General features: G+C 43.7%; 1 protein-coding gene across 9 annotated transcripts in view; it reads left to right on the forward strand.

Moving 5' to 3' along the window:
* The window catches only part of LOC133450768 (far upstream element-binding protein 3-like), a 37,967-nt gene extending 25,476 nt beyond the window's left edge, over positions 1-12,491 (forward strand). For 4 of the 9 annotated variants that reach the window (XM_061729629.1, XM_061729630.1, XM_061729632.1 and 1 more), the window contains exons 13-18: positions 1,444-1,604; positions 4,582-4,652; positions 4,794-4,879; positions 6,633-6,701; positions 6,851-6,922; positions 9,052-12,491. In XM_061729629.1, coding sequence (XP_061585613.1) covers positions 1,444-1,604; positions 4,582-4,652; positions 4,794-4,879; positions 6,633-6,701; positions 6,851-6,922; positions 9,052-9,161 — 569 coding nt within the window. In that variant the 3' untranslated portion in view covers positions 9,162-12,491. Of the gene's footprint in view, positions 1-1,443; positions 1,605-4,581; positions 4,653-4,793; positions 4,880-6,632; positions 6,702-6,850; positions 6,923-8,862; positions 8,961-9,051 lie in introns of all 9 variants that reach the window. The other 5 variants (XM_061729631.1, XM_061729633.1, XM_061729635.1 and 2 more) reach the window with 4 other exon arrangements.
* The last annotated feature ends 13,970 nt before the right edge of the window (positions 12,492-26,461 follow it).

Consider the following 26,461-nt stretch of genomic DNA (forward strand, 5'->3'; position numbering starts at 1 on the left):
CATCCGCCCGTTCGCTTAAAAAGCCCTTAAAAACCCATTAACCATTCAGCTGCGTGTGTGTGTGTGGGGTCAAGGAGGTCTGGCAGAAGCTTTCAAAATAAAAGCAGCAGAAAAAAAGAAATGTCAAGTGGTCTGTGTTCAGACACCATATGGTCTGTTCACGACTCATGAACACACGAAAACCCCAGCTGCCTTTCCATCCAAAAATTGGGAAATGACGTGTAGACGCAGCATACCGAGAAAATGTATTCTCACCTCTTGGAATCATCTGCTTTTCTGCTTCAGTTTGCTATAAAATGTGATCAGACTTTCATCCAAGTCACAAAAAGCGCGTTGCTAAGCTGGAAACAGACAAGGGTGAATGTGCATCTCTGTCGGGGAGGGGAGGCTGCTCTTCCCTCACATACACTAGCTGTGTGTGCTTCTGCATCATCGTACCTGGTGAGGTAAATGAAGGTTGGTCCCGTGCAGCTGTCATGGACGGAGACCAACATGGTGTTCTTGTTTGTGTCTTGACCACTTGACCACTTGTCTGTTAATGTGATTGACACAATAAATCATTACAGCTGTATAGCTAAAGGACATGGTCAGGCCCTTTGGGTGGACGGATGGTTGCTGGTTCACCTTTAACTCAATTCATCTTAAAATGACACGACTTTAGATGTCAGAGATGATCGGCCGCAGCAGGCGATTAGGCTTGTGTTTAAAAAAAAACCGATTTTCCGATTCTAAATCGATTCCCATATTAATTCCTAAAAATCAATTTGGATGTGTTTTTTTTTTTCCCCATCATTACCTTACCACCTTTGGTATTTTTTTGTTTATGCTCAAAAAAAGGAATGTTTTGTTGGACACGACAATAACTTGTAGAACATGTTTTTGCATTTAAATATGTTTAAAGGTATGAAAACATTAAAGTTTTCAGTTACAATTGCATAAATTGTCTATATTTCATGACTTCATATACTGTCTTGGGGTTACATTTGCATAAAACCAAATTCTCAAAAATGAAAAACCTAAAAGGCCGAAAATGGAAAAAATAAAAATGTAATGTGGGGAAAAAATAAAAGCGATTTCATACGGCCTCCGTTTCCTCCCTGGATCTGTTTGGTAATTCTGCCCCAGGATGTTTCTGAAAGCAGTTCTATCAGCATTCTGGGAGCTGATTGGTCCTTACAGCATCATTAGCTGCCAATACTTGCTGTTGAATCTCAATATAATACTAGTATTAATATGTTGCAGAAGTACACAGTCTTATAATTCATGCAACAGCTCAAAAAACAGTTTTAATAACACTAACCCAAATCGATATCAGAATCAAATCTTGATAATCGATTCTGAATGGAATCGATTCCTGACATTTGAATGGATCCGCAGCCCTGCAGGTGAGCAGTAGCAGCAGATGTAAGCGGTGGTTAAACGTGCAGGCGCTTGTGTGTGCAGGTGGAGAAACCATCAAGAGTATTAACCAGCAGTCCGGAGCTCACGTGGAGCTGCAGAGGAACCCCCCACCTTCCACCGACCCCAACACCAGGGTCTTCACCATCAGGGGCACCGGCCAGCAGATGGACATGGCCCGCCAGCTCATAGACGACAAGATCGGGGTACGCACCACACACTCCTCACCACACTGTACACCATTGAATCGAGTTTATTCAATAATGCTCTGATTCATCCCAAAAGGGAAATCGTTTCATTGGAGTATAAAAGTTTAATTGAAATGAAGATGAGGCGCTGTTGAAATGTGTTGTTCTACAGTAGGGCTGCAACTAACGACTATTTTAATAGTCGACTAGTCACCGACTATTGAAACGATTTGTCGACTAATCGGATTATTAGTAATTTTTTTTAAATTTAGTATGAGATTGCTTTAATCATGTGGCAAATGATAAACACAAGAAAGATGTCACTAGAGCCCTGCGTGGGACTGTTTTTCTTCGTCTTGCTCCCGCCCGCATCCGCAAAACTCATGAATTCATGCCCGCACGGCGCACAATAATAGAGACGCGTTGATGTTGTGTCTTCTCCCGTCCCGCAAGAGAAAGTCCAGACAAATCTATCTGATTTAATGTTAACATGATCATTGTGGAGCTTGATGGATAATTGACAGTTCATAGGAACCTGACCGAAAGTTAGACGCAAATCCATCATTGTCATCATCACGCGAGCTTTTTTTCGCCTTTCGCGCATCAATTATGACAGAGGTTATATCAACGAGAGTAGCTGTGAGTGGCTCAAATAACACTAATAAATAACATTAAATAAACAAAGTTAAGAATGAAACAAATTAATTTAACAAATAAATCGCTTGGCCATTACATTGGTGTGGAGGAAGAGAATGTTGCTGACTGACTGAGGTTCCAATCCCGCGTCTCTTCCAAGATGCTCCACAGACACTAAACGCAGTTTCTCTGATATGATATCTGACTTAATTTAATTTAAAATACTTTTGTCAGGCACAGTCAGGCATAACGTTAAAGCTCTCTTTTAAAGCCAAAATACACTTAATATCTTACCAAGGCGGATCCGTTTCGTTCAACACTCCGACGTGCTTTCTCTTCAAATGCATTACGGACGTGCTCCCGTGAAAAGCAAGGTCTGCTTTGCAAACCTTGCAAGTCTTCTTTTTATTTGCCGTATCGAGGCTAAAACGCTCCCAAACTTTTGAAGTTTTATTACCGGCAGCTGCTGAGACGCTATCGTACATGCGCGACTCTCGGCAGAGATTGTATTGAAGTGAGACGCCTCACTCCGTTGGAAAAATTCGTCTGGTGACAATTGTCGACAATTTTGATCATCGATTTTTGTCGACAACGTTGAAGAATCGTTGCAGCCCTATCCTACAGCCTCCATCATGAATTCTTTAGAATATTGTATTTGTTGCCTGGCAAAAAGTGCAGTGATGACATCACACGCAGCATTGGCATGTAGCACAGGTAGAAACTCTCCTCCAGCAGTTCAGCTTGTGGAGTGCAGAGCTGCTCCTTCAGTCACACGACCAGGAACCTGAGCATCCGCCGTTAAGGCAGGAGCGAGTGCAGGGAAAAGTCCCGAGAAGATGAGCGGTGTTCCAGAACAGAGAACGCCGTTTGGAGAGCTGCGAAGAGGCGGGACGCTTCTGGTAAACTCCAGAGACGTTCCATCCGAGGTTCAGAGGGAACAACTGGAATATTCTGGGAAGGTTCAACGAGTTCAGCTGGACAAGTGAAACGGTGTAATGGCGCTTTTCCACTAGTACCTACTCAGCCCGACTCCACTCACCCTGCCCTCGTTTCCTTTCAATACCCAGATCGGAAGTAGGAGGTTGGAGCGAAGCTGCTGTGACGTATTTGATTATGTGATCTAAACGGAGAAGTAAGGCACCAAAGACGGAGAACATGGATGAGTTGATATATCTGCTGCTTGTTCTGGGGCATTTATTTGATATAAATTTAAAACAACGCCATTGTTCTTCGAACAAGAATCCGCGAGTCGCTCTTGAAATGATGTCACATCCTGACTAAGACGTCTGACTCAAACCCCCCGACCAATCGGTGGCCTGTAGTGTGATGATGTCAGATACAGCCAACTCAGCAGCTTAGAACCTCGGCAGAATAGATACAGAAAAGTATCTACTCTGCACGTTAGACCCCTGGTGGGAAAGAACCAAACCGAGTGGAGTGGAGGGGAGGCGAGTTGGGCTGAGTAGGTACTAGTGCAGGAGTCAGCAACCCAAAATGTTGAAAGAGCCATATTGGACCAAAAAAACAAATATGTCTGGAGCTGCAAAAAATGAAAAGTCTTGTATAAGCCTTAGAATAAAGGCAAATGGCGAAAGTCGAAATGTCGAGAAAAGTCAAAATTTCAAGAAAAAGGTCGAAATGTTGAGAACAAAGTTGAAATGTCGAGGAAATGGTCAGAATTTCGTGAAAAATGTCGAGATTAAAAAGGAAAGGAAAAAGGAAGGAAAAAAAGGAGAAAAGAAGAAAAAAAGGGGGAAAAAAAGAAGAAAAAAGGGTCAAACATTTTTGAAAAAGCTCCAGGGAGCCACTAGCGCGGCGCTAAAGAGCCGCGGGTTGCCGACCCGTCCTAGTGGAAAAGCGCCATAAGTGTGAAGGAACATCAGTTGGGAGGAAAAGTCCAACGTCAGGTTTGGTTCCTGAGTTAGAACCAGGTTCTGGCGGCAGAGGAACCAGCATCAAACCTCCCTGACTGGGTCCAAGTGTCGGGATAAGCACGTCCACGCCGGTCCTGCTCGCCTGGACATTTCTAGAAATGAGCGACGGAGGCGATTGAGGAGTGATCAGGGTAGAAGTTCAGCACAACTTGTATCAACTCTGGCTGTTCCAACACTGAAGGATGTTTTTTACCAGCTAAGTTTAATAATACAACCGTAGATAATATCAACCTGCAGGGTTGGGAATAGGTCTCCACCTTATTTCCATGGTTCCCATGAAGGTTTTCCAGCCTTGAACATTTCCAGAATGCTGCTACTGTGGTTTGTGCCTCTGTTATGAGACGAGAGGTCGGGCTGAACGCTGAGACCTGCCAGGGTTCTGCTGAGGGAGAAGCGGCTGGATGAGTTGATGTTTGTCTCCGCAGTGTTCCGGCATCATGAGCAACGGCGGCTTCGGCTTCAGTCCCTTCACCCAGGCTCCTGCTGCTCACCAGAAGTAAGACCGCACTCCTCCACCACATCCCTTCCCTTCTATCACCGGGTTTCAGCTGTCGTGGTCCAGGTCCTGGAGAACCTGGAGCAGCTCGACTTCTAAATGTGGGTGGATGATGGATAACCATGAGTCTTGTGTCTGCAGCTGTGGCAGCGGTCAGACTTTCCTGACCGGCGTTTGGGGAAACACCTACCAGACCAACTGGCAGAACCCTGGACAGCAAGACCCTGGTAACACACACACACGCACACGCACACACACACACACACACACACACACACACACACACACACACACACACACACACCAGTCACCAGTTATTGATGTTTGATGTTAACCTTTCTAAACTTGACTTATAAATTGATATTTGGGGTCAAAACTTCGTTCTACCTACAGGACTGTCTCAGAAAATTAGAATATTGTGATAAAGTCCTTTTATTTTCTGTAAAGCAATTAAAAAAACAAAAATGTCATACATTCTGGATTCATTACAAATCAACTGAAATATTGCAAGCCTTTTTATTATTTTAATATTGCTGATCATGGCTTACAGTTTAAGAAAACTCAAATATCCTATCTAAAAAAATTAGAATATTCTGGGAATCTTAATCTTACACATAATCAGCAATAATAAAAAGCTTTCAGTATTTCAGTTGATTTGTAATGAATCCAGAATGTATGACATTTTTGTTTTTTTAATTGCTTTACAGAAAATAAAGAACTTTATCACAATATTCTAATTTTCTGAGACAGTCCTGTATGTTCTCTGATCTGAGTGAAACACTGAAGGCGTTTAACTTTCCGTCATTATAGGAAAATAAATAAGTAAAAATGTTACATGTACACATCTCCTGGTTGACAAAAAGGGGGGGGGGGGGCGGGGTGGACAAAGAAAAATCGACTGTAAATGTGATGCTATGTGATTTGTTGCTTGTGTTGTTCTCTCAGATGAAAATCGCTTTGGATAAAAGCGTCTGCTAAATGAATGTAGTAGTAGTAGTAGTAAAGGGGGGTGTTACAACGAAATACCAAGCAACCTGGAAGAGACCCTATCTGTCCACAAACATCTGCATTTTAGATATCCATTTTTGTTGGGTTTCTGCATTTGAGCTTTACGATAGAATACCGCCAGAGCCGTCTGGGAGATTTGCGAGGCCCTGTGCGAAATGTTTGGGGGGGGGGGGCCCTCGCGCGCTCGGTACACTCACGCGTGCAACATTTTTGGGTTTTTTTCGGGTCGGATCGGGTGTCTATATGCGCAATTTTAACTCTCCAATTAGCAAAATACTGGATACCTTCCCCTGCCTCATCATCTCGTCTTGCCTCGACGCGGGGCCCCACGGCTGCTTGAGACCCGGTCGGATCAGTGATTTTTTTAACAAATTTATCAAACAAGCCTTTCAGAGAGGCATTAAACTCTTCCATTTTCTTTATTTTTTTTTTGTTTTCTCATCCCCTGCTGGAAATTTCCTGAATCTGTCTCGTTCTCTCGACATTGTGTGACAGTTTGTTCCACACTCCACCCGTCTGGATCAGAGCACCTTGTGTCTGCGCTTGGTCTGACGCAGTTGTATTGAACAACAGACACGCAGCTGCGCAGAGACATCAATCCGCACATATATTTATTGATATGCACAGACTAGTACACATTTAGGTCTGTAATGGAACGTGACTGTTGATATTTATAAGGGAAAGAAGGAAAAAAAATGAAAAAAAAAAAAAACGGCCCATAGTGCAAGGCCCCTTGGGGCGCGAGGCCCTCGCACGGTTCGCACGCCCCTTGCGGCAGCCGTGAATAAACCCATATGGTTTGTTTATTGACGTTGATGGTTCTGCACCGTGAAGCTTAGCTTAGCCCTCCAGTCCCAGAGGTCACATGTCCGTCAGTGGCAGAGAGCTGCCTGCACACGCTCAGTGTGATTCCTGAGGTGACTCACACGGAGCTGCTGCCCACCGTAAGATCTGCTGTCTGTGCATCTGTAGGTCACAGTATGGCTCAAACAGGACAGATGGACTACTCTAAAGCATGGGAGCAGTACTACAAGAAGCTAGGCAAGTGCACATACACACACACACACACACATCAGTGACTTCATGTTAAAACCTTGTTCAAATCGGTAAAGAAGAAAATTTGGTTTTAAACAGTCACCAGAAAGTCAGCAATTTGAGATGTGTGTGTGTGTATGTGTGTGTGTGTGCAGGCCAGCAGAACCAGCCTCAGAGCCTGATGACGGACTACAGTAAGGCCTGGGAGGACTACTACAAGAAACAGAGTATGTTGAAGCCCAGCGTGTGAGCACTAACCAGACATGTCTCCAGTAACGTTTCAGCCACAGAATGTGGTTCAGGCGGCGTTCAGGTCAAATTCCCCCAAAATGCGATGTTCAAAACTGCGTGCGCCCGAATCCACGCAGGTTTTCTCTGATCATGGCTCATACATGAGCACAAAACTCCTCCCTCAAGCAGGTCCATTTGAATATGGTACTGGGTGGAAATGTCCACGAGACCAAACATCGTCTTCATGGCATGTGAGCCAATGTTATGGGTGATGTTGTTCCTCGGCCATGTGTTGGGTGCAGGGCTGTGGGTTTGTGTGGGTTTGTGTATCGCTGTAGTGTAGCCTCACACTGGACATCATGTCTGAAGGGGGTGGAACCAACAGTCGCGTTACTGTTCCCACTGCCGGTTCCTGATGTAACCAATCACGAGTGTGTCCCCGGGATTACGTGCTCCACGGTAGAGTCTTTTTCATCCCGCTCCCGCTGCATTTCTGACCATTACCGCCCGCTCCCGCAAAACTCTGAGAATTCATGCCACACAATAATAGAGATGCATTGATTTAGTGTCTTCTCCCGTCCCGCAAGAGAAATGTCCTGGACAAATCTATCGGATTTAATGTTAACATGATCATTGTGGAGCTTGTTGGATAATTGACAGTTCAGTTCACCTGACCGAAAGTTTGATGCAAATCCTTCATTGTCATCATCGCACAAGCTATTTCGTCTTTTGCGCACGCATCAATTATGTAATTGAGTAAAGTTCAAACCGCCGCTTTCCCGCTGGATTTGCGTTGGGTCCCACAGGACCCGGCGGGACCCAATCCCAATGCCAGCCCTCTACTCCGCGCACCACGATCCACGCGGGTAGCCTCACCGCCACCGCGTGAAAGGGAAGTGAGTCCGACAGGATGGGGAGACTGTGAAAACTAAGCATTGTAGCCACGTCATGCTCCGGACGTTGGGTCTCGGTGGGTCTCGTTGGGTCTTGTTGGGTCTCATTTGATTTTGTGGGGTCTCGTGGGGTCCCGTTGGATCCCGTTGGGTCTCGTCTGGTCTCGTTGGGTCTCGATTAGTCTCGCTGGGTCTCGCTGGGTCTCGCTGGGTCTCGCTGGGTCTCGTTGGGTCTCGTTGGGTCTCGTTGGGTCTCGTTGGGTCTCGTTGGGTCTCGTCTGGTCTCGTTGGGTCTCGTTGGGTCTCGTTTGGTCTCGTTGGGTCTCCTGGGGTCTCGTCTGGTCTCGTCTGCTCTCGTTGGGTCTCGTCTGCTCTCGTTGGGTCTCGTCTGCTCTCGTTGGGGCTCGTCTGCTCTCGTCTGCTCTCGTTGGGTCTCGTCTGGTCCCGTCTGCTCTCGTTGGGTCTCGTCTGCTCTCGTTGGGTCTCGTTGGATCTCGTCTGGTCCCGTCTGCTCTCGTTGGGTCTCGTTGGGTCTCGTTGGGTCTCGTTGGGTCTCGCCTGCTCTCGTTGGGTCTCGTCTGCTCTCGTTGGGTCTGGTTGGATCTCGTCTGGTCTCGTCTGCTCTCGTTGGGTCTCGTCTGGTCCCGTCTGCTCTCGTTGGGTCTCGTCTGCTCTCGTTGGGTCTCGTTGGATCTCGTCTGGTCCCGTCTGCTCTCGTTGGGTCTCGCCTGCTCTCGTTGGGTCTCGCCTGCTCTCGTTGGGTCTCGTTGGGTCTCGTTGGGTCTCGTCTGCTCCCGTTGGGTCTCGTCTGGTCTCGTGGGGTCCCGTCTGGTCTGGTCTCGTGGGGTCCCATGGGGTCTCTTTGGGTCTCGTTTGGTCTCATTAGGTCTCGTTGGGTCCTGTTTGGTCTCGTTGGGTCTCGTGGGGCGTCTGGTCTGGTCTGGTCTCGTTGGGTCTCGTGGGGGGTCATGGGGTGTCAGCACTCAGCAGGCCTCCAGATGCAGATGGCCGTTGCGTTGAAGGTGTCGTGTTGTGTGTTGTAGGCCAGTCGTCTCAGCAGAGCTCAGTGCCAGACTACACTGCAGCATTAGCAGAGTACTACAGACAGCAGCCCTACCTGTGGAACCCCGCCCAGGTCCAGGTAACACACAAGTCCACACCTGCATCTGTACCGGGCCTGCTGCCAGCCCGGGACATCCACACTAAACGCATGTCACTTCCTGTTCCTTCAGGATCACTAGAGGCTCCTCCCTCGCCGGCCCAAGGCCTCAGACGGTCGTCAACGGCAACCGAATCGGGGTATCCAAGCAACGCTCTGCCGCTTCCTCCTTCCTTTTTGTAGAGAAAAACTAAGGATTAACTGAAAAATCACGAACTCATTTCTTTCTGTTTTTTAAACTTACAGAGTTGACATTTTGTCGGACAGATTTTTTTGGACTAGTCTCTGGTCTGTCCTCAGTAGACCTGGTTTTTCTGTTTTGTTTTTTTTTTTGTTTTTTTTTATCAAACTTGAACATAAAGATGTATCAGTGTGGCTTTGAACAAAACAAATCCAGTATAATCTATATTTTGTCTAGTTTTATTTTTCCGAACAGACTATGTTAAAAGGCTTAGCAGTCTTGAGTAAAAGAATCAGATATTATTTTGTTTATGAAAATGTTTTAAAGCATGCGTCAGATTGTGTGTTGACTCTCAGTTATTATTATTTTTTTATTTGGCATAGAAATATTTTAATAGCGTCGAATGGAAATGTGATACTTCACCGTCAGAGACAAAACTGTATTTTGTATTTGAATCTGTGCTTGCTGGGTCCGTTTGTTTTAATTCTACCAGTTTAGTCGCCATCTAGGAGGTGCAATGATGCGTTTTCTCGTTTTCTCTCGGTTTGATGATGATAGTTCTTATTCCTGTATCTCTATAGTGACTCTTTAGGTTTTATGATGTAATAAAGAATAAACGACGATTTATATTGCGTTGTCTAAAGCCAGATCTCTCTGTGGTCAAACACTTTGTGTCCTCACAGAATTTAACCTCAAGCCGGCTCCACCTTTCTCCACCTTCGTTTTATGACAAAAATGGGGAGTTTGCTATTTTCTTACCGAGTATAAACCTAATTATCGTTGTTGGTTATGCATTTATACTTTGCTTTTTTGTTCTGGAGGAAGTGCTCCAAGCTGAACGATGAAGTTATTGATCGTATTAGCAACGTTTTAGCACAAAAGCAAAAAATGTGTATTACCTCAGCTGTGTGTCTGCTGAATGATTGTGTCTGTTAGCTGTGTCGTCTGGACTTTGCTTTTGCTGTTTTTCAGTATTTTGTTTGTTTGTGTTCGAGCACGGTGTCACAGGGGTCAGGTGAGCACTAGAAAAAGTGCAGTGTAGCCACTAGCTAAACATAAGTTAGCATTATGCCGCACTTACGATGAACGGCACACGGGAGAAGGTGAAAACAAGACGCTGATGTCAGCCTGACGTTCGATAAAGATAAAGTCAGACTAAAAAAAAATAATTAAAATGTCGCTCGAAGATTCAGATCTACTAATCATTTTTACTAAATTGCAATTAAGGTGCCAAAAACCATCACTTTTTGTTAACTCTAAATTAACAGTGACTCAGCAAAATTTAGCTAACGGGAATTTACCTCTGATGAGAAACAATGTTCTAAAATGTAAAAAATGATCTGGAATTTTTTTTTTAATTGGCCAAGATATCCACCGTTTTGCTAAAGAAGATAAGCTAGTAGAGCTGGAAAAACATCTGTACAAATGTTCCTGTTTAAATATTTGAATTGATGCAATCACATCTGCAAAATACCTTCACACTTGTTTTTTTTTATTGCCAAAAAGACTTAAAGCCGAGCGTCCCTCTGTATTCTTTAACCACAAGGACGGAGGGCCGGCCTGAGCTGAACATTTTGTAGAAAACGTTATTTGACAGCGTGTTGTTAGCGCTGCTGGCGTGCGTGTGTCCAGGCTGGATTACGCTTCTCAAACATACAAATGTCTTGTTCTTGTACACTTGCACAGATGAAAATGTATATTTTTCCTTTTTTTTTTTTTTCTTTTTTTCCTCAAACCCAGCAGAATTTTAGATCTACTGATTAGCTTTTGATGCATATTTGTGAAAATTTGAAGACTTTTTAGTGTTTATTTTTTTAAAGTGATTAATAGTCTTTTCTAAAATCACATTGTTTTGTATCTTTGTAGAGGTGTAATTTCAGCTTTGTTTGTTAGCATCAGGTGTTACAGGTCCGTTAGCCAAACATCGCGAATAACGCGTGTTAAAACCAGGCTACGCTAGCTTGCTTTGGTTTGATAGTTGTTTCTACATTTGTTAGAATTTACTGTTTATCGTCATGGCGATGCAATTCCAGCTCGAGCGGTGTAAAACATTTTTTTTTTACGTTGTTATCTTTGCTTGTGTTTGCTGACCGTTGTGCATGTTTCCTGTCTGTTAGCTGTTGTGTGCGTTAGCTGACCGTTAGCCGACCGTCGTGCGTGTTAGCTGACCGTTAGCCGACCGTCGTGCGTGTTAGCTGACCATTAGCCGACCGTTGTGCGCGTTAGCTGACCGTTAGCTGTTCTGCGTGTTAGCTGACAGTTGTGTGCGTTAGCTGGCAGTTAGCCGACCGTTGTGCGTGTTGGCTGGCCGTTAGCCGACCGTTGTGCGTGTTAGCTGGCCGTTAGCCGACCGTTGTGCGTGTTAGCTGGCCGTTAGCCGACCGTTGTGCGTGTCAGACCACAGAGAGGTTTGAGTTTAGGGAGATCTGGTCGTTATTGAATCAGTGGGTCTTGTTATTGAGTGTGTGACGATGAAGATGCTAATGCTAATAATGGCAACGATAATGAGTTTCTCCTGTTCAGGGGTCTATTTAAATCTTATGAGTATTTAGTTTGTTGATGAGATACCATGGTTTGTGTAAATTTCCTCTTGTCTGGCGGGTGCTCTCCTGTTTAAAACAAATGTACTTTTTTGTCCTGTTAAAAATGATATTGTTTAATTCACATGTTGTGTCTAACCGATTTGCAAAGACAAACTGAGTGTGTGTGTTAATATTCTCAAGACTGCTAGGCTAACTGTATGTCTCTCCTTGTCCCTCTGTCTGGACGCCGTCACGCCCAAAAGTTGTCAGGATCTGTTGCTTTTCGACACGTCTAATTGGACCAGAAACATGTCATGCTAAGCGTAATCATCACAAGCGTGTTGAGGTCCTGCTCCTGGCTGGCGTGGCGGCTCCGAGTGAGCAGGGTCGTAGTAACGGGGTTTAAACTGCCCCTCAATAATTCAACCCGCCAAAGTGGACTTGTGGTTTGGTGTCCATTTCTGGTTCCTGGCTTGTTGTGGACCGTTCGGACCAGCAGAGCCAAACCAAGCCGAGAACCAGAAGCAGTCACGCCCACAGCCGTCCACTTGGGCGTAAAGCTTCCTAGTCCTGACCCCCGGTCTTAAAGGGGGAGGGGCTTTTGGTTTTGTGGTTTCTGTTCTTTTTTCTAATGGACAAATGTCCTGACTGTAACATGCAGATTTTTCTATTAGATTCTATTCACAGATAAGAGTTGTGTATGAACCCGAGCCACAAGACTGTCGGTGGCCGAGGAAGATCATGATAATGATGATGTTGTTGATGAAGATGAATAATATGGGGGCTAATAAACAGGCTCATTCTTCTAAACTGTGTCTTGGTGTCTGAATATAAATGCAGATCTGGAAAACAGATTTCACTTTCAGTTCACTGATATACAGGACTGTCTCAGAAAAATAGAATATTGTGATAAAGTTCTTTATTTTCTGTAATGCAATTTAAAAAAAAAAAAAAAAAAAAAGTCATACATTCTGGATTCATTACAAATCAACTGAAATATTGCAAGCCTTTTATTATTTTAATATTGCTGATCATGGCTTACAGTTTAAGATTAAGATTCCCAGAATATTCTAATTATTTGAGATAGGATATTTGAGTTTTCTTAAGCTGTAAGCCATGATCAGCAATATTAAAATAATAAAAGGCTTGCAATATTTCAGTTGATTTGTAATGAATCCAGAATGTATGACATTTTTGTTTTTGTAATTGCATTACAGAAAATAACAATATTCTAATTTTCTGAGACAGTCCTATAGTCCTCAAAACATCCTGGACCTGCTCCTACACCCATACAAACCTGCAGGCAGAAGCCGCTGAGAATCATGGGACATTTCATGGACCAGTTTAAATGTGAACAGATCCAGAGCATCAATGATGTGTAGCACCGCTGGCAGAACTACCTGCTCGGCACCTCTGCCTGCCGCCCCTCCGACGGAGGCCACTGCCAGCTACAGTCGGCCCTCCAGGGTTTTAGATGTTTAGAAGCCTGTATCATGTGGCGCTTTTCCACTAGTTCCTACTATTTTCCACCAGGGGTCTAACGTGCCGAGTAGATACTTTTCTGTAACTATTCTGCCGAGGTTCTAAGCTGCTGTATCTGACATCATCACACTACAGGACACCGATTGGTCGGGGGGTTGGAGTCAGACGTCTGAGTCAGGAGGAGGAAATCAGAGAAAGAGACTCTGACGGATTCTTGTTCATTTTATTCAACCAGCAATGGCAGCAAAAGTCTGTTTCATGATCCAACTCTGAGGTGATGATGTTCATAAACCTGGTGCTGAGGAGAGAATTAAAAAGGGATCTAGACGGGAGATAAGGAACGACCAGATCCACCAGGAGCTCTGTCTCTTCATAGCTGCTCACGGCTCCAGCTGACTTTTCAGCAGCGCAGAGACAAACTAAAAAAAAAAAAGCTTCTCTCACTCTCATTTTTTAACTTGATATCAAACACAAGCCACGGACCCAGCAGCACATCTATCATCTCCTCCAGGTTCTACATCTTTAGTGTTGTCTTAGTTTAGATCACACAATAAAATACGTCACAGCAGCTTCACTCCAACCTGCTACTTCTGGAGGACAAGGCGAGTGGAGGCGAGCTGATTAGGTACTAGTATAAAAGCACCATTAGTTGGCACACTAGTCTCTTCTCCTGTTGTGGCCCAGGCCAATGGATTTCAGTGGTAGCACTAGCGTGAGCATGTTTCTGCCAAACAGTGCCATGTTGGAAAGGCACCATTGAAGAGCAACCGTCCATCCACAGTGCCACTTACACTGTGATGTAACTCCGTTTTAGGAGCCGCATCATCCGGGGCAGAGGGTGTGCTGGTAACACCACACTTTTCCTGGGAGGTAGCTCTGGCCGATTTTATCTAGCTCGGACGTCACATTGGCAACCAGTGCCGCCCCTCCCTATATTTCACCACACATTGCAGTAATCTAGTCTAGAAGATACAAACTAGAAGATACAGTGAATTAGCATCACTGTGGGAGAGGATGTTCATGATCTTTCTGTTATTACGGAGATGGAAAAATTCTGTTTTGCAAACCTGATTAATATATGGTTTAAACGACAAATCCTGATCGAAAACAACACCAAGGTTTCTCACAGTTGCACTGGAAGACATTGCAACACCATCTAATCCCTTCCTAAGATGCTCTGGACCAAGAATGATAACCTCTGTTTTATCTGAATTTAGAAGCAAGAAATTTCTGGACATCCGGTCCTTGATGTCCCTAAGACATGCCTGAAGTTTAACTAACGGTTCTGTTTCATCCGGCTTCATAGACAAATAGAGCTGCGTATCATCAGCATAACAATGAAAGTGTATGCCGTGATTCTGGATTATACTTCCCAATGGCTGCATGTATAAACTGAACAAGATTGGCCCTAGCACTGAACCCTGCGGAACACCATAACAGACCCTTGACTGTTCTGAAGAAACCTCATGTACATGAACAAACTGGAACCTGTCAGATAGATATGATTTAAACCAACGTAGAGCTGTCCCTTTAATCCCAACAACATGCTCTAACCTGTGCAGTAAAATGCTGATCTACAGTGTCAAAAGCAGCACTGAGGTCCAGTAGAACCAGTATGGACACTAATCCCTTATCTGAGGTCCAGTAGAACCAGTATGGACACTAATCCCTTATCTGAGGTCCAGGAGAACCAGTATGGACACTAATCCCTTATCTGAGGTCCAGTAGAACTAGTATGGACATTATTCCCTTATCTGAGGCCATAATTATCCACATCAAAATATGGATTGAGAGTTCCTGCTGAAGAAACATCTACTTTTTCTGTCTCCCATGTGGTCAAAGATGAAATAAGTCTGACTCCCAGTCGGGCCTCTGAGCTGCCACCACAGCAGCTTCTCATGTTCAGACATGAAAAGTGGGATTAATCATTTATTCATGTTCCCAGAGCAGCAGATGGCGCTGCCGGTGATGTCATCATGTACTACTGTAATCACACACCGGACCTCTGGGGACCAATAAAGTGTCTCTGATCAACAGTGTGCTCCTCAGCTTCCTCCTACAGGGCCCACAGATGGATCCCGGGACATGGGGCCACTCAGAACAGATTAGATGAAGGTCCTCCGGTCCATTTCCAGAGGAAGAAGACTGGAAAACAGAGAACTCATGGGTGTTTATCCACGAACCGATGGTCAGGCTGGTTCCGCTGGTCTCGGTCCTGGTCAGTTTTGCGGTTTTGTGTCTCGTTATTAGTTCTGCAGGTGAAGGCTGGTGTCTACCTGTGAGTAGCAGCTCCTCTTTGTCCAAAACCAGAGCTGGTAGAGTAGCCAAAAACTGTACTCAAGTGAAAGTTATGTTACTTCAGAATAATATGACTCAAGTAGAAGTAAAAAGTAGTCATCCAAATAATTACTTGAGTAGAAGTAAAAAAGTACTTGGTGAAAAAACTACTCAAGTACTGAGTAACTGATGAGTAACGTCTGATTTATTTTTTTAACACAACCATTCAAACAGACAAAAGTGCAAAATAATCATGTTCAGGCAAATTAAATAAATAAAATAATACAATAAATAAAAATTAATAAAAAATGAAAAATAGCTTAAATTAAAATAATTTTAAAGTAAATTCAAGTACTTTAATTAATAATAAAATAAATTAAATAACTTAAGAAATTAAGCACAAGTAGCACAAAATTTCAAGCCTTTGTACTTTTCTTTTTTAACCAGGCAGAACTAGAACAAACATGAACTCATAGAAACTCTGTGTGTGTTTGAGTCTGTGTAAATGTGACAAAACATGCAAAAACAAACATTTTCCCCAAAGAATCACTCAGTGATGTCATGAGATTGACGCGTACGCGGATAAAAGGGATACAAGAAAAGTAACAGCTCAACGTAGCCTAATGTAGCGGAGTAAGAGAAACAGTTTCTTCTTCACAAATCTACTCAAGTAAAAGTAAAAAGTATAGTGATTCAAAACTACTCCTAAAAGTACAACATTTCCCAAAACGTACTCAAGTAAATGTAACGGAGTAAATGTAACCCGTTAGTATCCAACTCTGCCAACAACAGTCCAATGTCTGGGTCTGAGGAGACCTGTTGATGGAGTTTTGGCAGAGGAACGTCTGATACAGGATGGGCTCCAGATGTTTCCAGATGGTGAAAGGTCTGGACTGCAGGCCGTCCAGTTTTTTTATTGGGTAGTCGATGTAATGCATATTGCACAATAAACATTTTTAAAAGGATTCGACAAATTACCCCGTTTTATATTTTACCACACACACAAAAAAAAGTAAATAAATAAAGCCACAAAACTTAACATAAAAAACCCCCCAAAACACACACACTATAAAATACATAATTATAAAGAAGTCCCAAAGTAAGTACCAATTGCCAATCAAACTGACTGAAGACCATAATAGGAAAAATAAAGTAATAAAATAAAATACAGGACACACAAAACAACGACAAAAATAATAATAAAATAAAATGAAATGAAATAAAATAGAAAATAATAAAAAATAAAATAAACAGACATAAGAGGAACCCTAAATAAAAATAAAATAGAAATGATTAGCAATATCATACTTCCCTATAATTAAATTAAATCAAATTAAATTAATCTCCCAAGGATGCCAAAGAATTAACAAGAGAAAGAATAGGTTCCCAAATATGAGAAAACTTATCAGAGCAACCCCTAATACCGTATTTAATTTTCTCTAAATATAAAAAGGACATCAGGTCTTTCAACCAAGAATTGGGAGATGGAGGTTTTTGGTCCTTCCATTGAAGTAGAATACGTCTACGAGCTACAAGAGAGGAAAAAGCAATTATATTAATCTCCTTCTTAGTAAAACTATTAAAATCTTCATGACACCAAGAATAGAGATTAAAGGGCTAGAAACTACCGGTTTATTAAGGGCTACCTGGACTCTTCTACTATGAAGACATTCTTCTGTGATGGACCCAGTTTAATTTAGTTTATTTAGAAAGGGACAAACGCACATTAATTAACATGAGCACTTGAGTCCATCATGTAAATGTGCCAGATTTAGCCATACAGGCTAATTTACATCTGCAGTCCCTGGCAGGTTTTGTTTGTGGATTAATATTGTCTCACTTAAAGATGGAGGACCTTCCCTGAAAAACGATGTAGCCTTGATGGGAACAGATGTTGCTCTAAAACATCTTTTAACCTTTCAGTGCTGATGTTTCCTTTCCAGATGTTCCAGCTGTCCGACCTGACGTGGATGTGCCTCCATACTCGTCAGTTGTGTGAAATAAGACCTGGAAACAGGGATTGTGGCATGGAATTGTCAAATTGGTTTTATTCACCGTACGAATTGTTACAGATTACTTTTGTAATACTGTATTTGACCCGGTCTTTGTACGTTTTGACCGTATAGAAACATAATTCTTGCCATTGTAAGAATGAGATGAACCTGCTGTACTCTACTGCCCTTACTTTTTAACAACTTGTGCTTTTTATCATTTTACCTCTTTTCTTATTATTTTATTTCATTTTATTTGTTATTTACTGTTTAATTGTGTCTTGCCGCTTTTAATGTTGATGTAAAGCATTTTGAATTACCTTGTGTTGAATTGTGCTACACAAATAAACTTGCCAGGATTATGAACTGGGGGATGAGAATGAGCAGGATTCTCTGCTCTGGAGGACAGAGGTTTGTGGTTTCTTATAGGAGTTTCAGATGTGGATCCTCTGCCCACAGGACCGTTTTCCTCCAGAGAAGACTGTGGTGCTTCGCGATCACGTTTGTCTTCTGTCCATGTTAAGCTGAACCTGAACCTGATTTCTGCAAGTGTCCCGACCCCAAGATTCCATAGAGAATCCAGTCTGTCTTAACTGACTGAGGACCTGAAGATGACGGACATCCCATGTGTAATATGGGCCCTGTCCCTGGCACACAGATTCAGATTCAGATTCTTTTGATGAAATCATCTTCAGTAGATAAAGACGTTTTCAAGTCTTCACAGTTTTACTCAGAGGATCTTTATTCTGAGACTGTAGATGTAGTCGGCCTTCAGGCTCAAAACTACCTTTTTCTTATGATGGTTCAAACATGCAGTATGTTTTCATACTCATACTTCATACCGTGTAACGGTCTTCTTTTATTTTTATGTATATTTAACCCTTGTACTGTCTTTGGGTCAAAATGACCTTATTCTCCTGTTCCTTCTTTCCTTCTGCTCTCTCCTTCCTTCTCCCTTCCTCTTGTCTTCCTTCTTTTCTCCCTTCCTTCCTCCTTTCTTTCTTTTTTCCCTTCCTTCCTTCTTTACTCCCTTCTTTCCTTCCTTCTTTTCTCCCTTCCTTCCTTCTTTACTCCTTTCCTTCTTTCCTCCTCTCGTACATTCTTTCCTTGTTTTCTCCTTTCCTTCCTTCATTCTTTTTTCCCTTCCTTCCTTCTTTCCTCCCTCCCTTCCTTCCTTCTTTTTTCCCTTCCTTCCTTCTTTTCTCCCTTCCTTCCTTCTTTTTTCCCTTCCTTTCTTTTCTCCCTTCCTTCCTTCCTTCTTTTTTCCCTTCCTTCCTTCTTTTCTCCCTTCTTTCCTTCCTTCCTCCCTTCCTTCCTTCTTTTTTCCCTTCCTTCCTTCTTTCCTTCCTTCCTTCTTTTCTCCCTTCCTTCCTTCTTTTCTCCCTTCCTCCCTTCTTTTCATTCTTCCTTCCTTCCTTCTTTCCTCATGTTCTGGGTATGGATCTCTGGAAAGCGTCTAGAGACAACTCTGTTGTATTAGACGCTATATAAATAAAATTGAATTGAATTGAATTGAATTTCCTCCCTTCTTCCCTGCCTCCTTCCTTGACCCGAAGACAGCATAAGGGTTAACATGGTTTTCCAACTATTCTTAATGAAAGTGCTGTGCTGATGGAGTGGGAGATGGAGAAAAAATCTAACTGATGAAGAGTGGAAATAAAAAGTGAATTTAGATCCACTCAGACGACCAAAACCTTGTTAACACTTGTTCTACCAAGGACACAAACAATCCCAAAGCCGTTTGACTTGAATAAAGAAGTTTAATGACGTGTGTATGAGATAAAAGCAGTTTTATAGCCGGTGGGGGGTGGGGGGTGGGGGGACCAGAAATGATCAAGTCGCCTGAACAATATTTTGGAAACTTGATCAGGTTGTTTTGGTTTCAGGGCTGGTTTTCTCGGGGCCCCGGATGAGTCCTCCTGCCTCTGCGAGTCCCCGCAGAGACGCGTAGGCCAGTGTGAGTGTGCGTTGTGGTGTGGAGCAGAGTGTTGGCGGTTGTAAAGTACAGGAAGTAGCTCAGTAAGTACAGTTGAACTGTGGACCTGATTAAACATTCACGTAATGGGGAGCTGGAGCAAATCCAAACATTTTCCCTGAAGCCCAGGGACCAGCGGGGGCCGTAAAGAGTCTGGCTGCCTCCATCAGCCCCACCGCCTGATCCACAAGCCTGCAGACAACTGACATGTTCCCATTAATGCTCTGAGAGGCTGGACCTCTGCGTTCTCAGTCTCTACTGTTCATATGTGTCCTCCTGGAGTGAAGCAAAGTGCCACTGATGAGCGTTGGGGTTCCGGTTATGACACGCAACTGAGCAGACGTGTGGGGCCAGGCTCCGGCGAAATGTGTTTATTTCAATACATTTTTATCTAAATAGAGCGTTTTGTGACCCAGAATATTTGATAGACCTAAGATACATTTCACAAGACGTCGAAAGGTCGAGGGAAAGGCGGACTTTGAAACTCTGCATGCGGATGAGCGAGATGCTGACTCAGGAGGATCCTAACAGCCATACAATCCCTGAGAAATTACTTCTCCACACAGTTACACTAAGTAGCCTTATCTAACTGAGATATAAGAGATAGTGCTGTCAGCCCATTAAAAAAATTAATCTAATGAATTTCAGGATTTATAATTAATTAATCGAATTAATCGCATGTTAATCTCATATCTGCTAAAGATCCCCAAATAAAAAAATTTAATTCTAGGACATTGCAAAATGGCAGTGCATGACTAATCAATTGAATACACTAAGAAGAGAAGATTTGAAATTCACATTTTTATTGGTGAAGTGTGTTTCATAAATGAAATTCAAAAGAAAAAGCTCAAGCACGTCAGCAAACCAATTAGACCAGGTGCATTATTCAAAAATGCAATGCAAATACAGTTAAATAAATAAAATTCAGAAATAAAATAAGGCTGAGTCTCAAATAGACGCTTAAGCAGACTCTCAATTCAAAATTAAAACTAAAGCTGACTCAATACAGCAATTCAAGTACTAGTAGCTGTAACGTTTACAGTGGAACTTGTCCGGACATGTTTAGCGTTTAAATGATAATTCAGGCTGGAGCAACTCCACTGATAGGAAAATTATTTTTTACAAAATGTACAAATCACCACGTTCTTGTTGATAGTCTCGTCTTCTTTCTTTTTATAAATAAACTTGCCGTTCAAAGGCCCCAGCAAAGAGTCGCATCCAGGTCTGTCACTGCTTTGTTAGTTTGACTAGCAGCAGGAGGGAAGTGACCTGTTACTGCCAAGTGGTCTACGGGTCCCTCAATGGGACAAATTTAAAATGCTTGCGCATTTTGCCACTCATAATTAATTGCGTTGATTTTCATAACGCGTTAAAGGTATAGTCCTTGATGTTGGAGAGCTAGCAAGATTTGAAAGTGGCACCTCCTCTAAGCCCCGCCCCCTCCTCCCCCTCCCGTCAGTGCTCCTTCCAAAGCCACGCCCCCACAAACTTTGGGGAACGCGCATTTGCAGGAGTCGAGTTTTCCAGGACATTTTGGACAGCACATTTTCAACAAAACTACCCCATGTCTCATTCACCTGTAAGCGAGGCCGGTTTTAGGGGGGGGCAGTGGGGGGGCTGTGCCCACCTAAACGTGTGTCCTGCCCACCCGATCAAAGTTATGGGGATCCTTTATTTTTTTATAAATATAAAAAAATATCACAGAATATCTGTACCGTTTCTGATTGGGTGGGCACTGCGCATCATTTTTAGACACAACAATGAACGCATACCGCAAAAGTTGTGTCTCGGCGGAGGGACCCGACGTCCCAGCAAAATGAGACAACAGAGAAGTGTTCAGAACAGCACACAGAGCACACACTGAAGGCTGATTTATGGTTCCACGTTACACCAACGCAGAATGGTGCGCGTCGCCGCGTACCCTACGCCGTAGCCGTGGCAACAGAGCTTGCACAGCACCGCAGCGCACCGCCAGTCCACCTTCGCCGGGATGGAGACGCCCCCATACTGGCCCCCAGTAGCGGACAACCTGCGCCGCAGAATCGCACTTTGGCTTTCTTTTTTTAGCCTTTTTAGCAGGACGAGCCGTTACATTCGACGTGACCGCCCGACCGCGAGCCGGCAGTGAAGCCTGGAGCGGCGGGGGCCCTCCGATGTCAGGCCGCGGTTGCCAGTGGGGGGGGGGGGGGGGGGGGGGTTACACTGGGGACACTCTGAGCCGAGGACGACCCGTGGGAAGTGGACACAGTGGCTGGAGGCAGCTGGAAGCAGAGGCAGGCTGGAAGCAGAGAGACGTGACGAGTGGGACAAAGGGGGGCGTGGGCGGGACTTAAAATTAAGGCATCTGATTGATTCTTTCCCCCCTGCCAAGCCTCTGGTCCTCTGACCAATCCGTTTCATTCGGTACGCAAAAAACAGATTGGTTAGAGTTTTTACAGGATTAAAGCTGTCAGAGAGGTCGGATGTTTTTCTTTCCTTTTTCTGAACACATTATCCACTGGCTACTCTCAGGATGGAAGGACCATTTCACCCAGTAGAACAATAAATGTTTTTGAATACGATCACAGACTATACCTTTAATTAGCAGTGTAATTAATTAATATAATTAACGCACTAAACTGATAAAAGGAGCCATAGTGACATTTTCTGAAAGAATCACAGAGGCAGAAATCTGCATTAGCACAGCAGAGGACGAGATAACTTTGCTAACGACCCGCGCCGACACCACACAGAGGCAGGTCCAGAAACTTACCGATGAGCGTTTCTACTCACAGCTCTGTCATCTGGACCAAAGAGGATCTTTCAGACAGTTACCAGGAGTTAGTCCAGAATCCAGTCTGTGATGGTCTGGGGCTGAAACGGTGTCCTCAAAGCTCATGTCCTCCTCTGTGATGGAGCATTAACGCAGAATAATAGGCAGAGGTTTTAGAGCAACATCTGCAGCCTTCGAACCAACATCTGTTCCAGAAACATCCATGAAGTTATAAACTTTTAAGCTGCTCGACTACTTCACCCTGATCAGATCTGTCAAATGGCCTCATACTGTATTTCACCTCACGACTGAAACAAAATCTGAAACGAGTGCTGCCCGACGAGTCCTCGACACATCCAGGCCCTAGTGACCAGCAGAGGAACTGCAGCGTTCTTGTAACTTTGGCAGTGACTGAAACTGAAGAGCAGATGTTGTCTGTGGTTCATGTCCTCAGAATGCCTTTTAACTGTTGTGAGATGGAACGCTGACATTAAAAGATCATAAAAGTTCCATCTTCTTACGTTGAAGGTCTTAAATGGCAAAAGAGATGAATCCACATTATGACTGTCGATCATTAAGGGCTGAGCCATTGATTGGTTGACTGTATCTGCCAACAGAAAAGCTGCTTCAGAGCCTGAAAACCTTCAGAAACTGGTCTGAATTCTGAGTGGAATGTGATTGGGTGGTTAGTGGGTTCAAAGTTTTCTTAGAAATTTGCAACTTAAAGGGAAAGTTCGGTTTTTTACAACCTGGACCTTATTTCTGGCATTTTTTATGGTTGTATACTCACCCAGGCAAGTTTGGTGTCATTTGGAGTCCTTCGGAAGATAGTAGGGGGTTTTGTGCGAGCCGCTTCTCCATATAGTGAACGGGGCACAGCGGGACACAGACAATGCAGCGTCTAAATAACACATGATTGCCGCGAAACTCGTTCATTTCTTTTATGAATCACTAGATCTGCTTCCAGGACCTGTTGTCTACATCCGGGGCTGTGTGTGTAACAAATAAATCAGTTTGTAAACAAGACCTCTGAACTCATGACGTCATCTCTGTGCGCGCACTCTGTCCTCCGTTCAGTGAGCTCTTCAGCCGTAAACTCTGGCTCAAAACGGTAAGGACGTCCATCATATTCAAAGTCGTCGTCCACAACCTCAGAATTTGACAAATATTCAGACATGTTTCAAATAACTAACAGTAAACTAACAGTAGTGAACTCCAGCTGTACACGGAGCTGTGTCTGGGATGCGCTCGCAAAAAAACCCCTAATATCTTCCGAAGGACTCCAAATGACATCAAACTTGCCTGGGTGAGTATACGACCATAAAAAATGCCAGAAATAAGGTCCAGGTTGTAAAAAACCAAACTTTCCCTTTAAGTCAGGTTTCCTTCTTCTCCATGTAAGTCATCCTCTCCACTGCTACACTGCTGGCTCCGTTAGCCATAAGTTTATCTCTATTTGCTGTTTTTTTTAAATTAAATTCCAACTTGTTTTTGAAAGACTGAACCATCTTCATGCATCGCCTTTTAAAGTCTCAACTCCTATTTCACACTGGTTGCAGTAGGACCAAATTATTTCTTTTTCAAAAATTACAAAAAGTTTTAAAAGGACATGTAGTTTTGGTGTGGGGTCGTGGGACCTGTTGGGTCCACATTCTGGGGGCCCCGGTGACCCCTGGGGGCCTCGGTGCGGCCTGAATTTCAGCTGCTCCAGTGGCCTCAGCTACATGTGAATCTGCGAACAGATGATGAAGATGAAGAGCTGTCAGAGGCCGAGGAGCAGTGGATTCCTGCAGCTGACACAGCTACTGATGATCATTAAAAGGCTTTTTAACGGCGGATTACCGCCGCGCACATGCTGCGTCTGTCCGCGCGCATGAATACTAATGAGGCCGCAGCGCCGCCTAATCACGTTAGCGGAACAATATTAGTGCGCCATTTGGGCTCATTCCCACCAGCTCTCCTTTCACCTCCCATCCATTCCTCCTTTCTCTCCCTCCGTCTGCCTCATCCTCCGCTCCCGTCCTCCTCTTGTGTCCTTGTCTTTACGCGTGCCAGTCACCTGCCGCTCCCCCCGCCTCCTGACTTCCCGTCGTCTTTTTCGGGACTAAAGTGGTTCCTTATTGGCCGCATAAAGGCGGAGAGGACACCGGGACACGCTCAATGAGAGCTTTTTGTTGGGAAAAGCTCATTAAAGCGTGTCCTTCTCCAACACAGACGCGAAAAGCCATTAAGAAACTCCCGCTCCGCTCCGCGTGCGTGGCGGCTGTAGCCAAACTCTCCCTCAAAAGAAAGAAAAAGAACAGAAAAAAAAGAGAAATCCAGCCTTCAGTGAGTCAAATGTGTTGAATAAAAGGAAAGAAAAACATTTGCAAATCTGCTATTATTCCCGGATTTTCTCTCTTCAGTCCCTCGGGACAAAAGCGCGCAGCCTTCCCGGCTCGGCGCGGATCCGTTACGCGCGGAGCTCCGAGAGGTCGGCGGGGGACCGCGGGGCGCGAGGCCGGGGAAGGCGAGGGGAGGGACGGCTGGGGGAGCCGCTGCCGCCCGGAGGAAAAAAAACTAACAAATCAGTGATCTGTTTTTGAAAGATTTGACGTTAAACACAATCTGAAGCATTACGGAAGAGTATTCGGGACAGGCAGGGGAAAAATAAAAATAATATTTTAGAGGAAGATTTTTTTTTCATTAAGCACTTCGAGAAATTAATCGAAATGTGGAGAAAAAAGTTGAAATGCTGAGAAAAAAGTCGAAATGTCGAGAATAATGTTGAAGTACAGTTTCGAGAAAAAAGTTGAAATGTCGAGAATAATGTTGAAGTACAGTTTCGAGAAAAAAGTCTAAATGTCGAGAAAAATGTTGAAGTACAATTTTGAGAAAAAAGTCAGTTTCAACATTAATCTCGACATTTCGACTTTTTTCTCGACATTTCGACTTTTTTCTCGAAGTGCACAATAAAAATAAAATCTTCCCCTCTCAAATATTTTTTCTCCTGCATGGCCCTAATACTCTTCCGTAGAAGCATAAAACTGTCGAAATGATTTTCTTCTAAAAATACTGTTGATAAGTGGATATCTGCCAGTGCAGTGAAGTCAGCTGACGTTAGCAGGATTGAGATATTTAAGTGATGAATCTAGATGTCTCTCATCAGAAGGTTAGTTTCTCTGAGGTTTTCTGAACCTTTTGTGATGTTTGAAGCAACTGAGGGAGGTCAGATCAACGTGCATGGCCCCAGTTAGCAAACCAACCTGAGACACGTCTGCCTGGGCTCAGTTAGCACAGGCAGCTAAGTTCTGATGAGATAACCTTATTGATCGAGATGTCCCAACTTGGCCTAATACGCATGTTGTGCTGGCATGCGATGCTAATACAGTGTATGCGTGCTCTATGAAATGAAATACTTGAGTTGAAATGTTTTGGTGCGCACGAGACAAATATTGATCCCAGACAGAAGGAGGAAAGGAGTGACTGGACTTTTGGACGGATGACATGAGACACAGGTGGAAAGAAGGCGTGAACCAGGAGGATCCTCCTGCAGGGGAGGCTTCTGGACTCTGACCAACATCGTTCTTATTAAAAAAAAGGAACAAAAATAATAATAATAATAATAAACTCTGAAATAATCCATCAATGTTCAGTATCTTGACCTTGAACATCACCTGCACTTGATTTATAACTAGAAAATGTTTTCATCGTTTGCTTTTATAATTCAATTCAATTTTAAATTCAATTTTATTTATATAGTGTGTATTACAACAGAAATTGTCTCTGGTCGCTTTCCAGAGACTCAGAACATAATTGCTGAAAAACTCATGAATCATTTCAATTATGCTTCAACTGTCAGCAATGATGCGTGTGTGTATGTTCTTGTTTCCTACACCTCATGAGGACATGGGCTTCATCACCAACATTGTGAGGACCACTAGTCCTTGTGGGGACTGAAAAGACCGGGTCTGAAGAGGAACAACATGTTCTGATAAGATTCTGGTTGAAGTTACAACAAACTGGAAATGGTTAACGTCAGGGGTTTGGGACTGGTTAGTCAAAAGTAATGTCCTCATAAGGACGGATGAGGGCTTGTGTGTGTGTGTGTGTGTGTGTGTGTGTGTGTGTGTGTGTGTGTGTGTGTGTGTGTGTGTGTGTGTGTGTGTGTGTGTGTGTGTGTGTGTTGGGGTGGGGGGCAATAAATGTTTAAAAAGCTCATAAATACAGATCTGAGTGAAAGAGAGAATAATAATCCTGTTGGGAGACGACAGGAGGAAGATGAAGAAAGCACCTGTTGTCTTGGTAATCTGTGCTCTAATCT

This window comes from Cololabis saira, chromosome 9 (genome assembly GCF_033807715.1).
Source record: "Cololabis saira isolate AMF1-May2022 chromosome 9, fColSai1.1, whole genome shotgun sequence".
NCBI classification, from domain to species: Eukaryota; Metazoa; Chordata; class Actinopteri; order Beloniformes; family Belonidae; genus Cololabis; species Cololabis saira.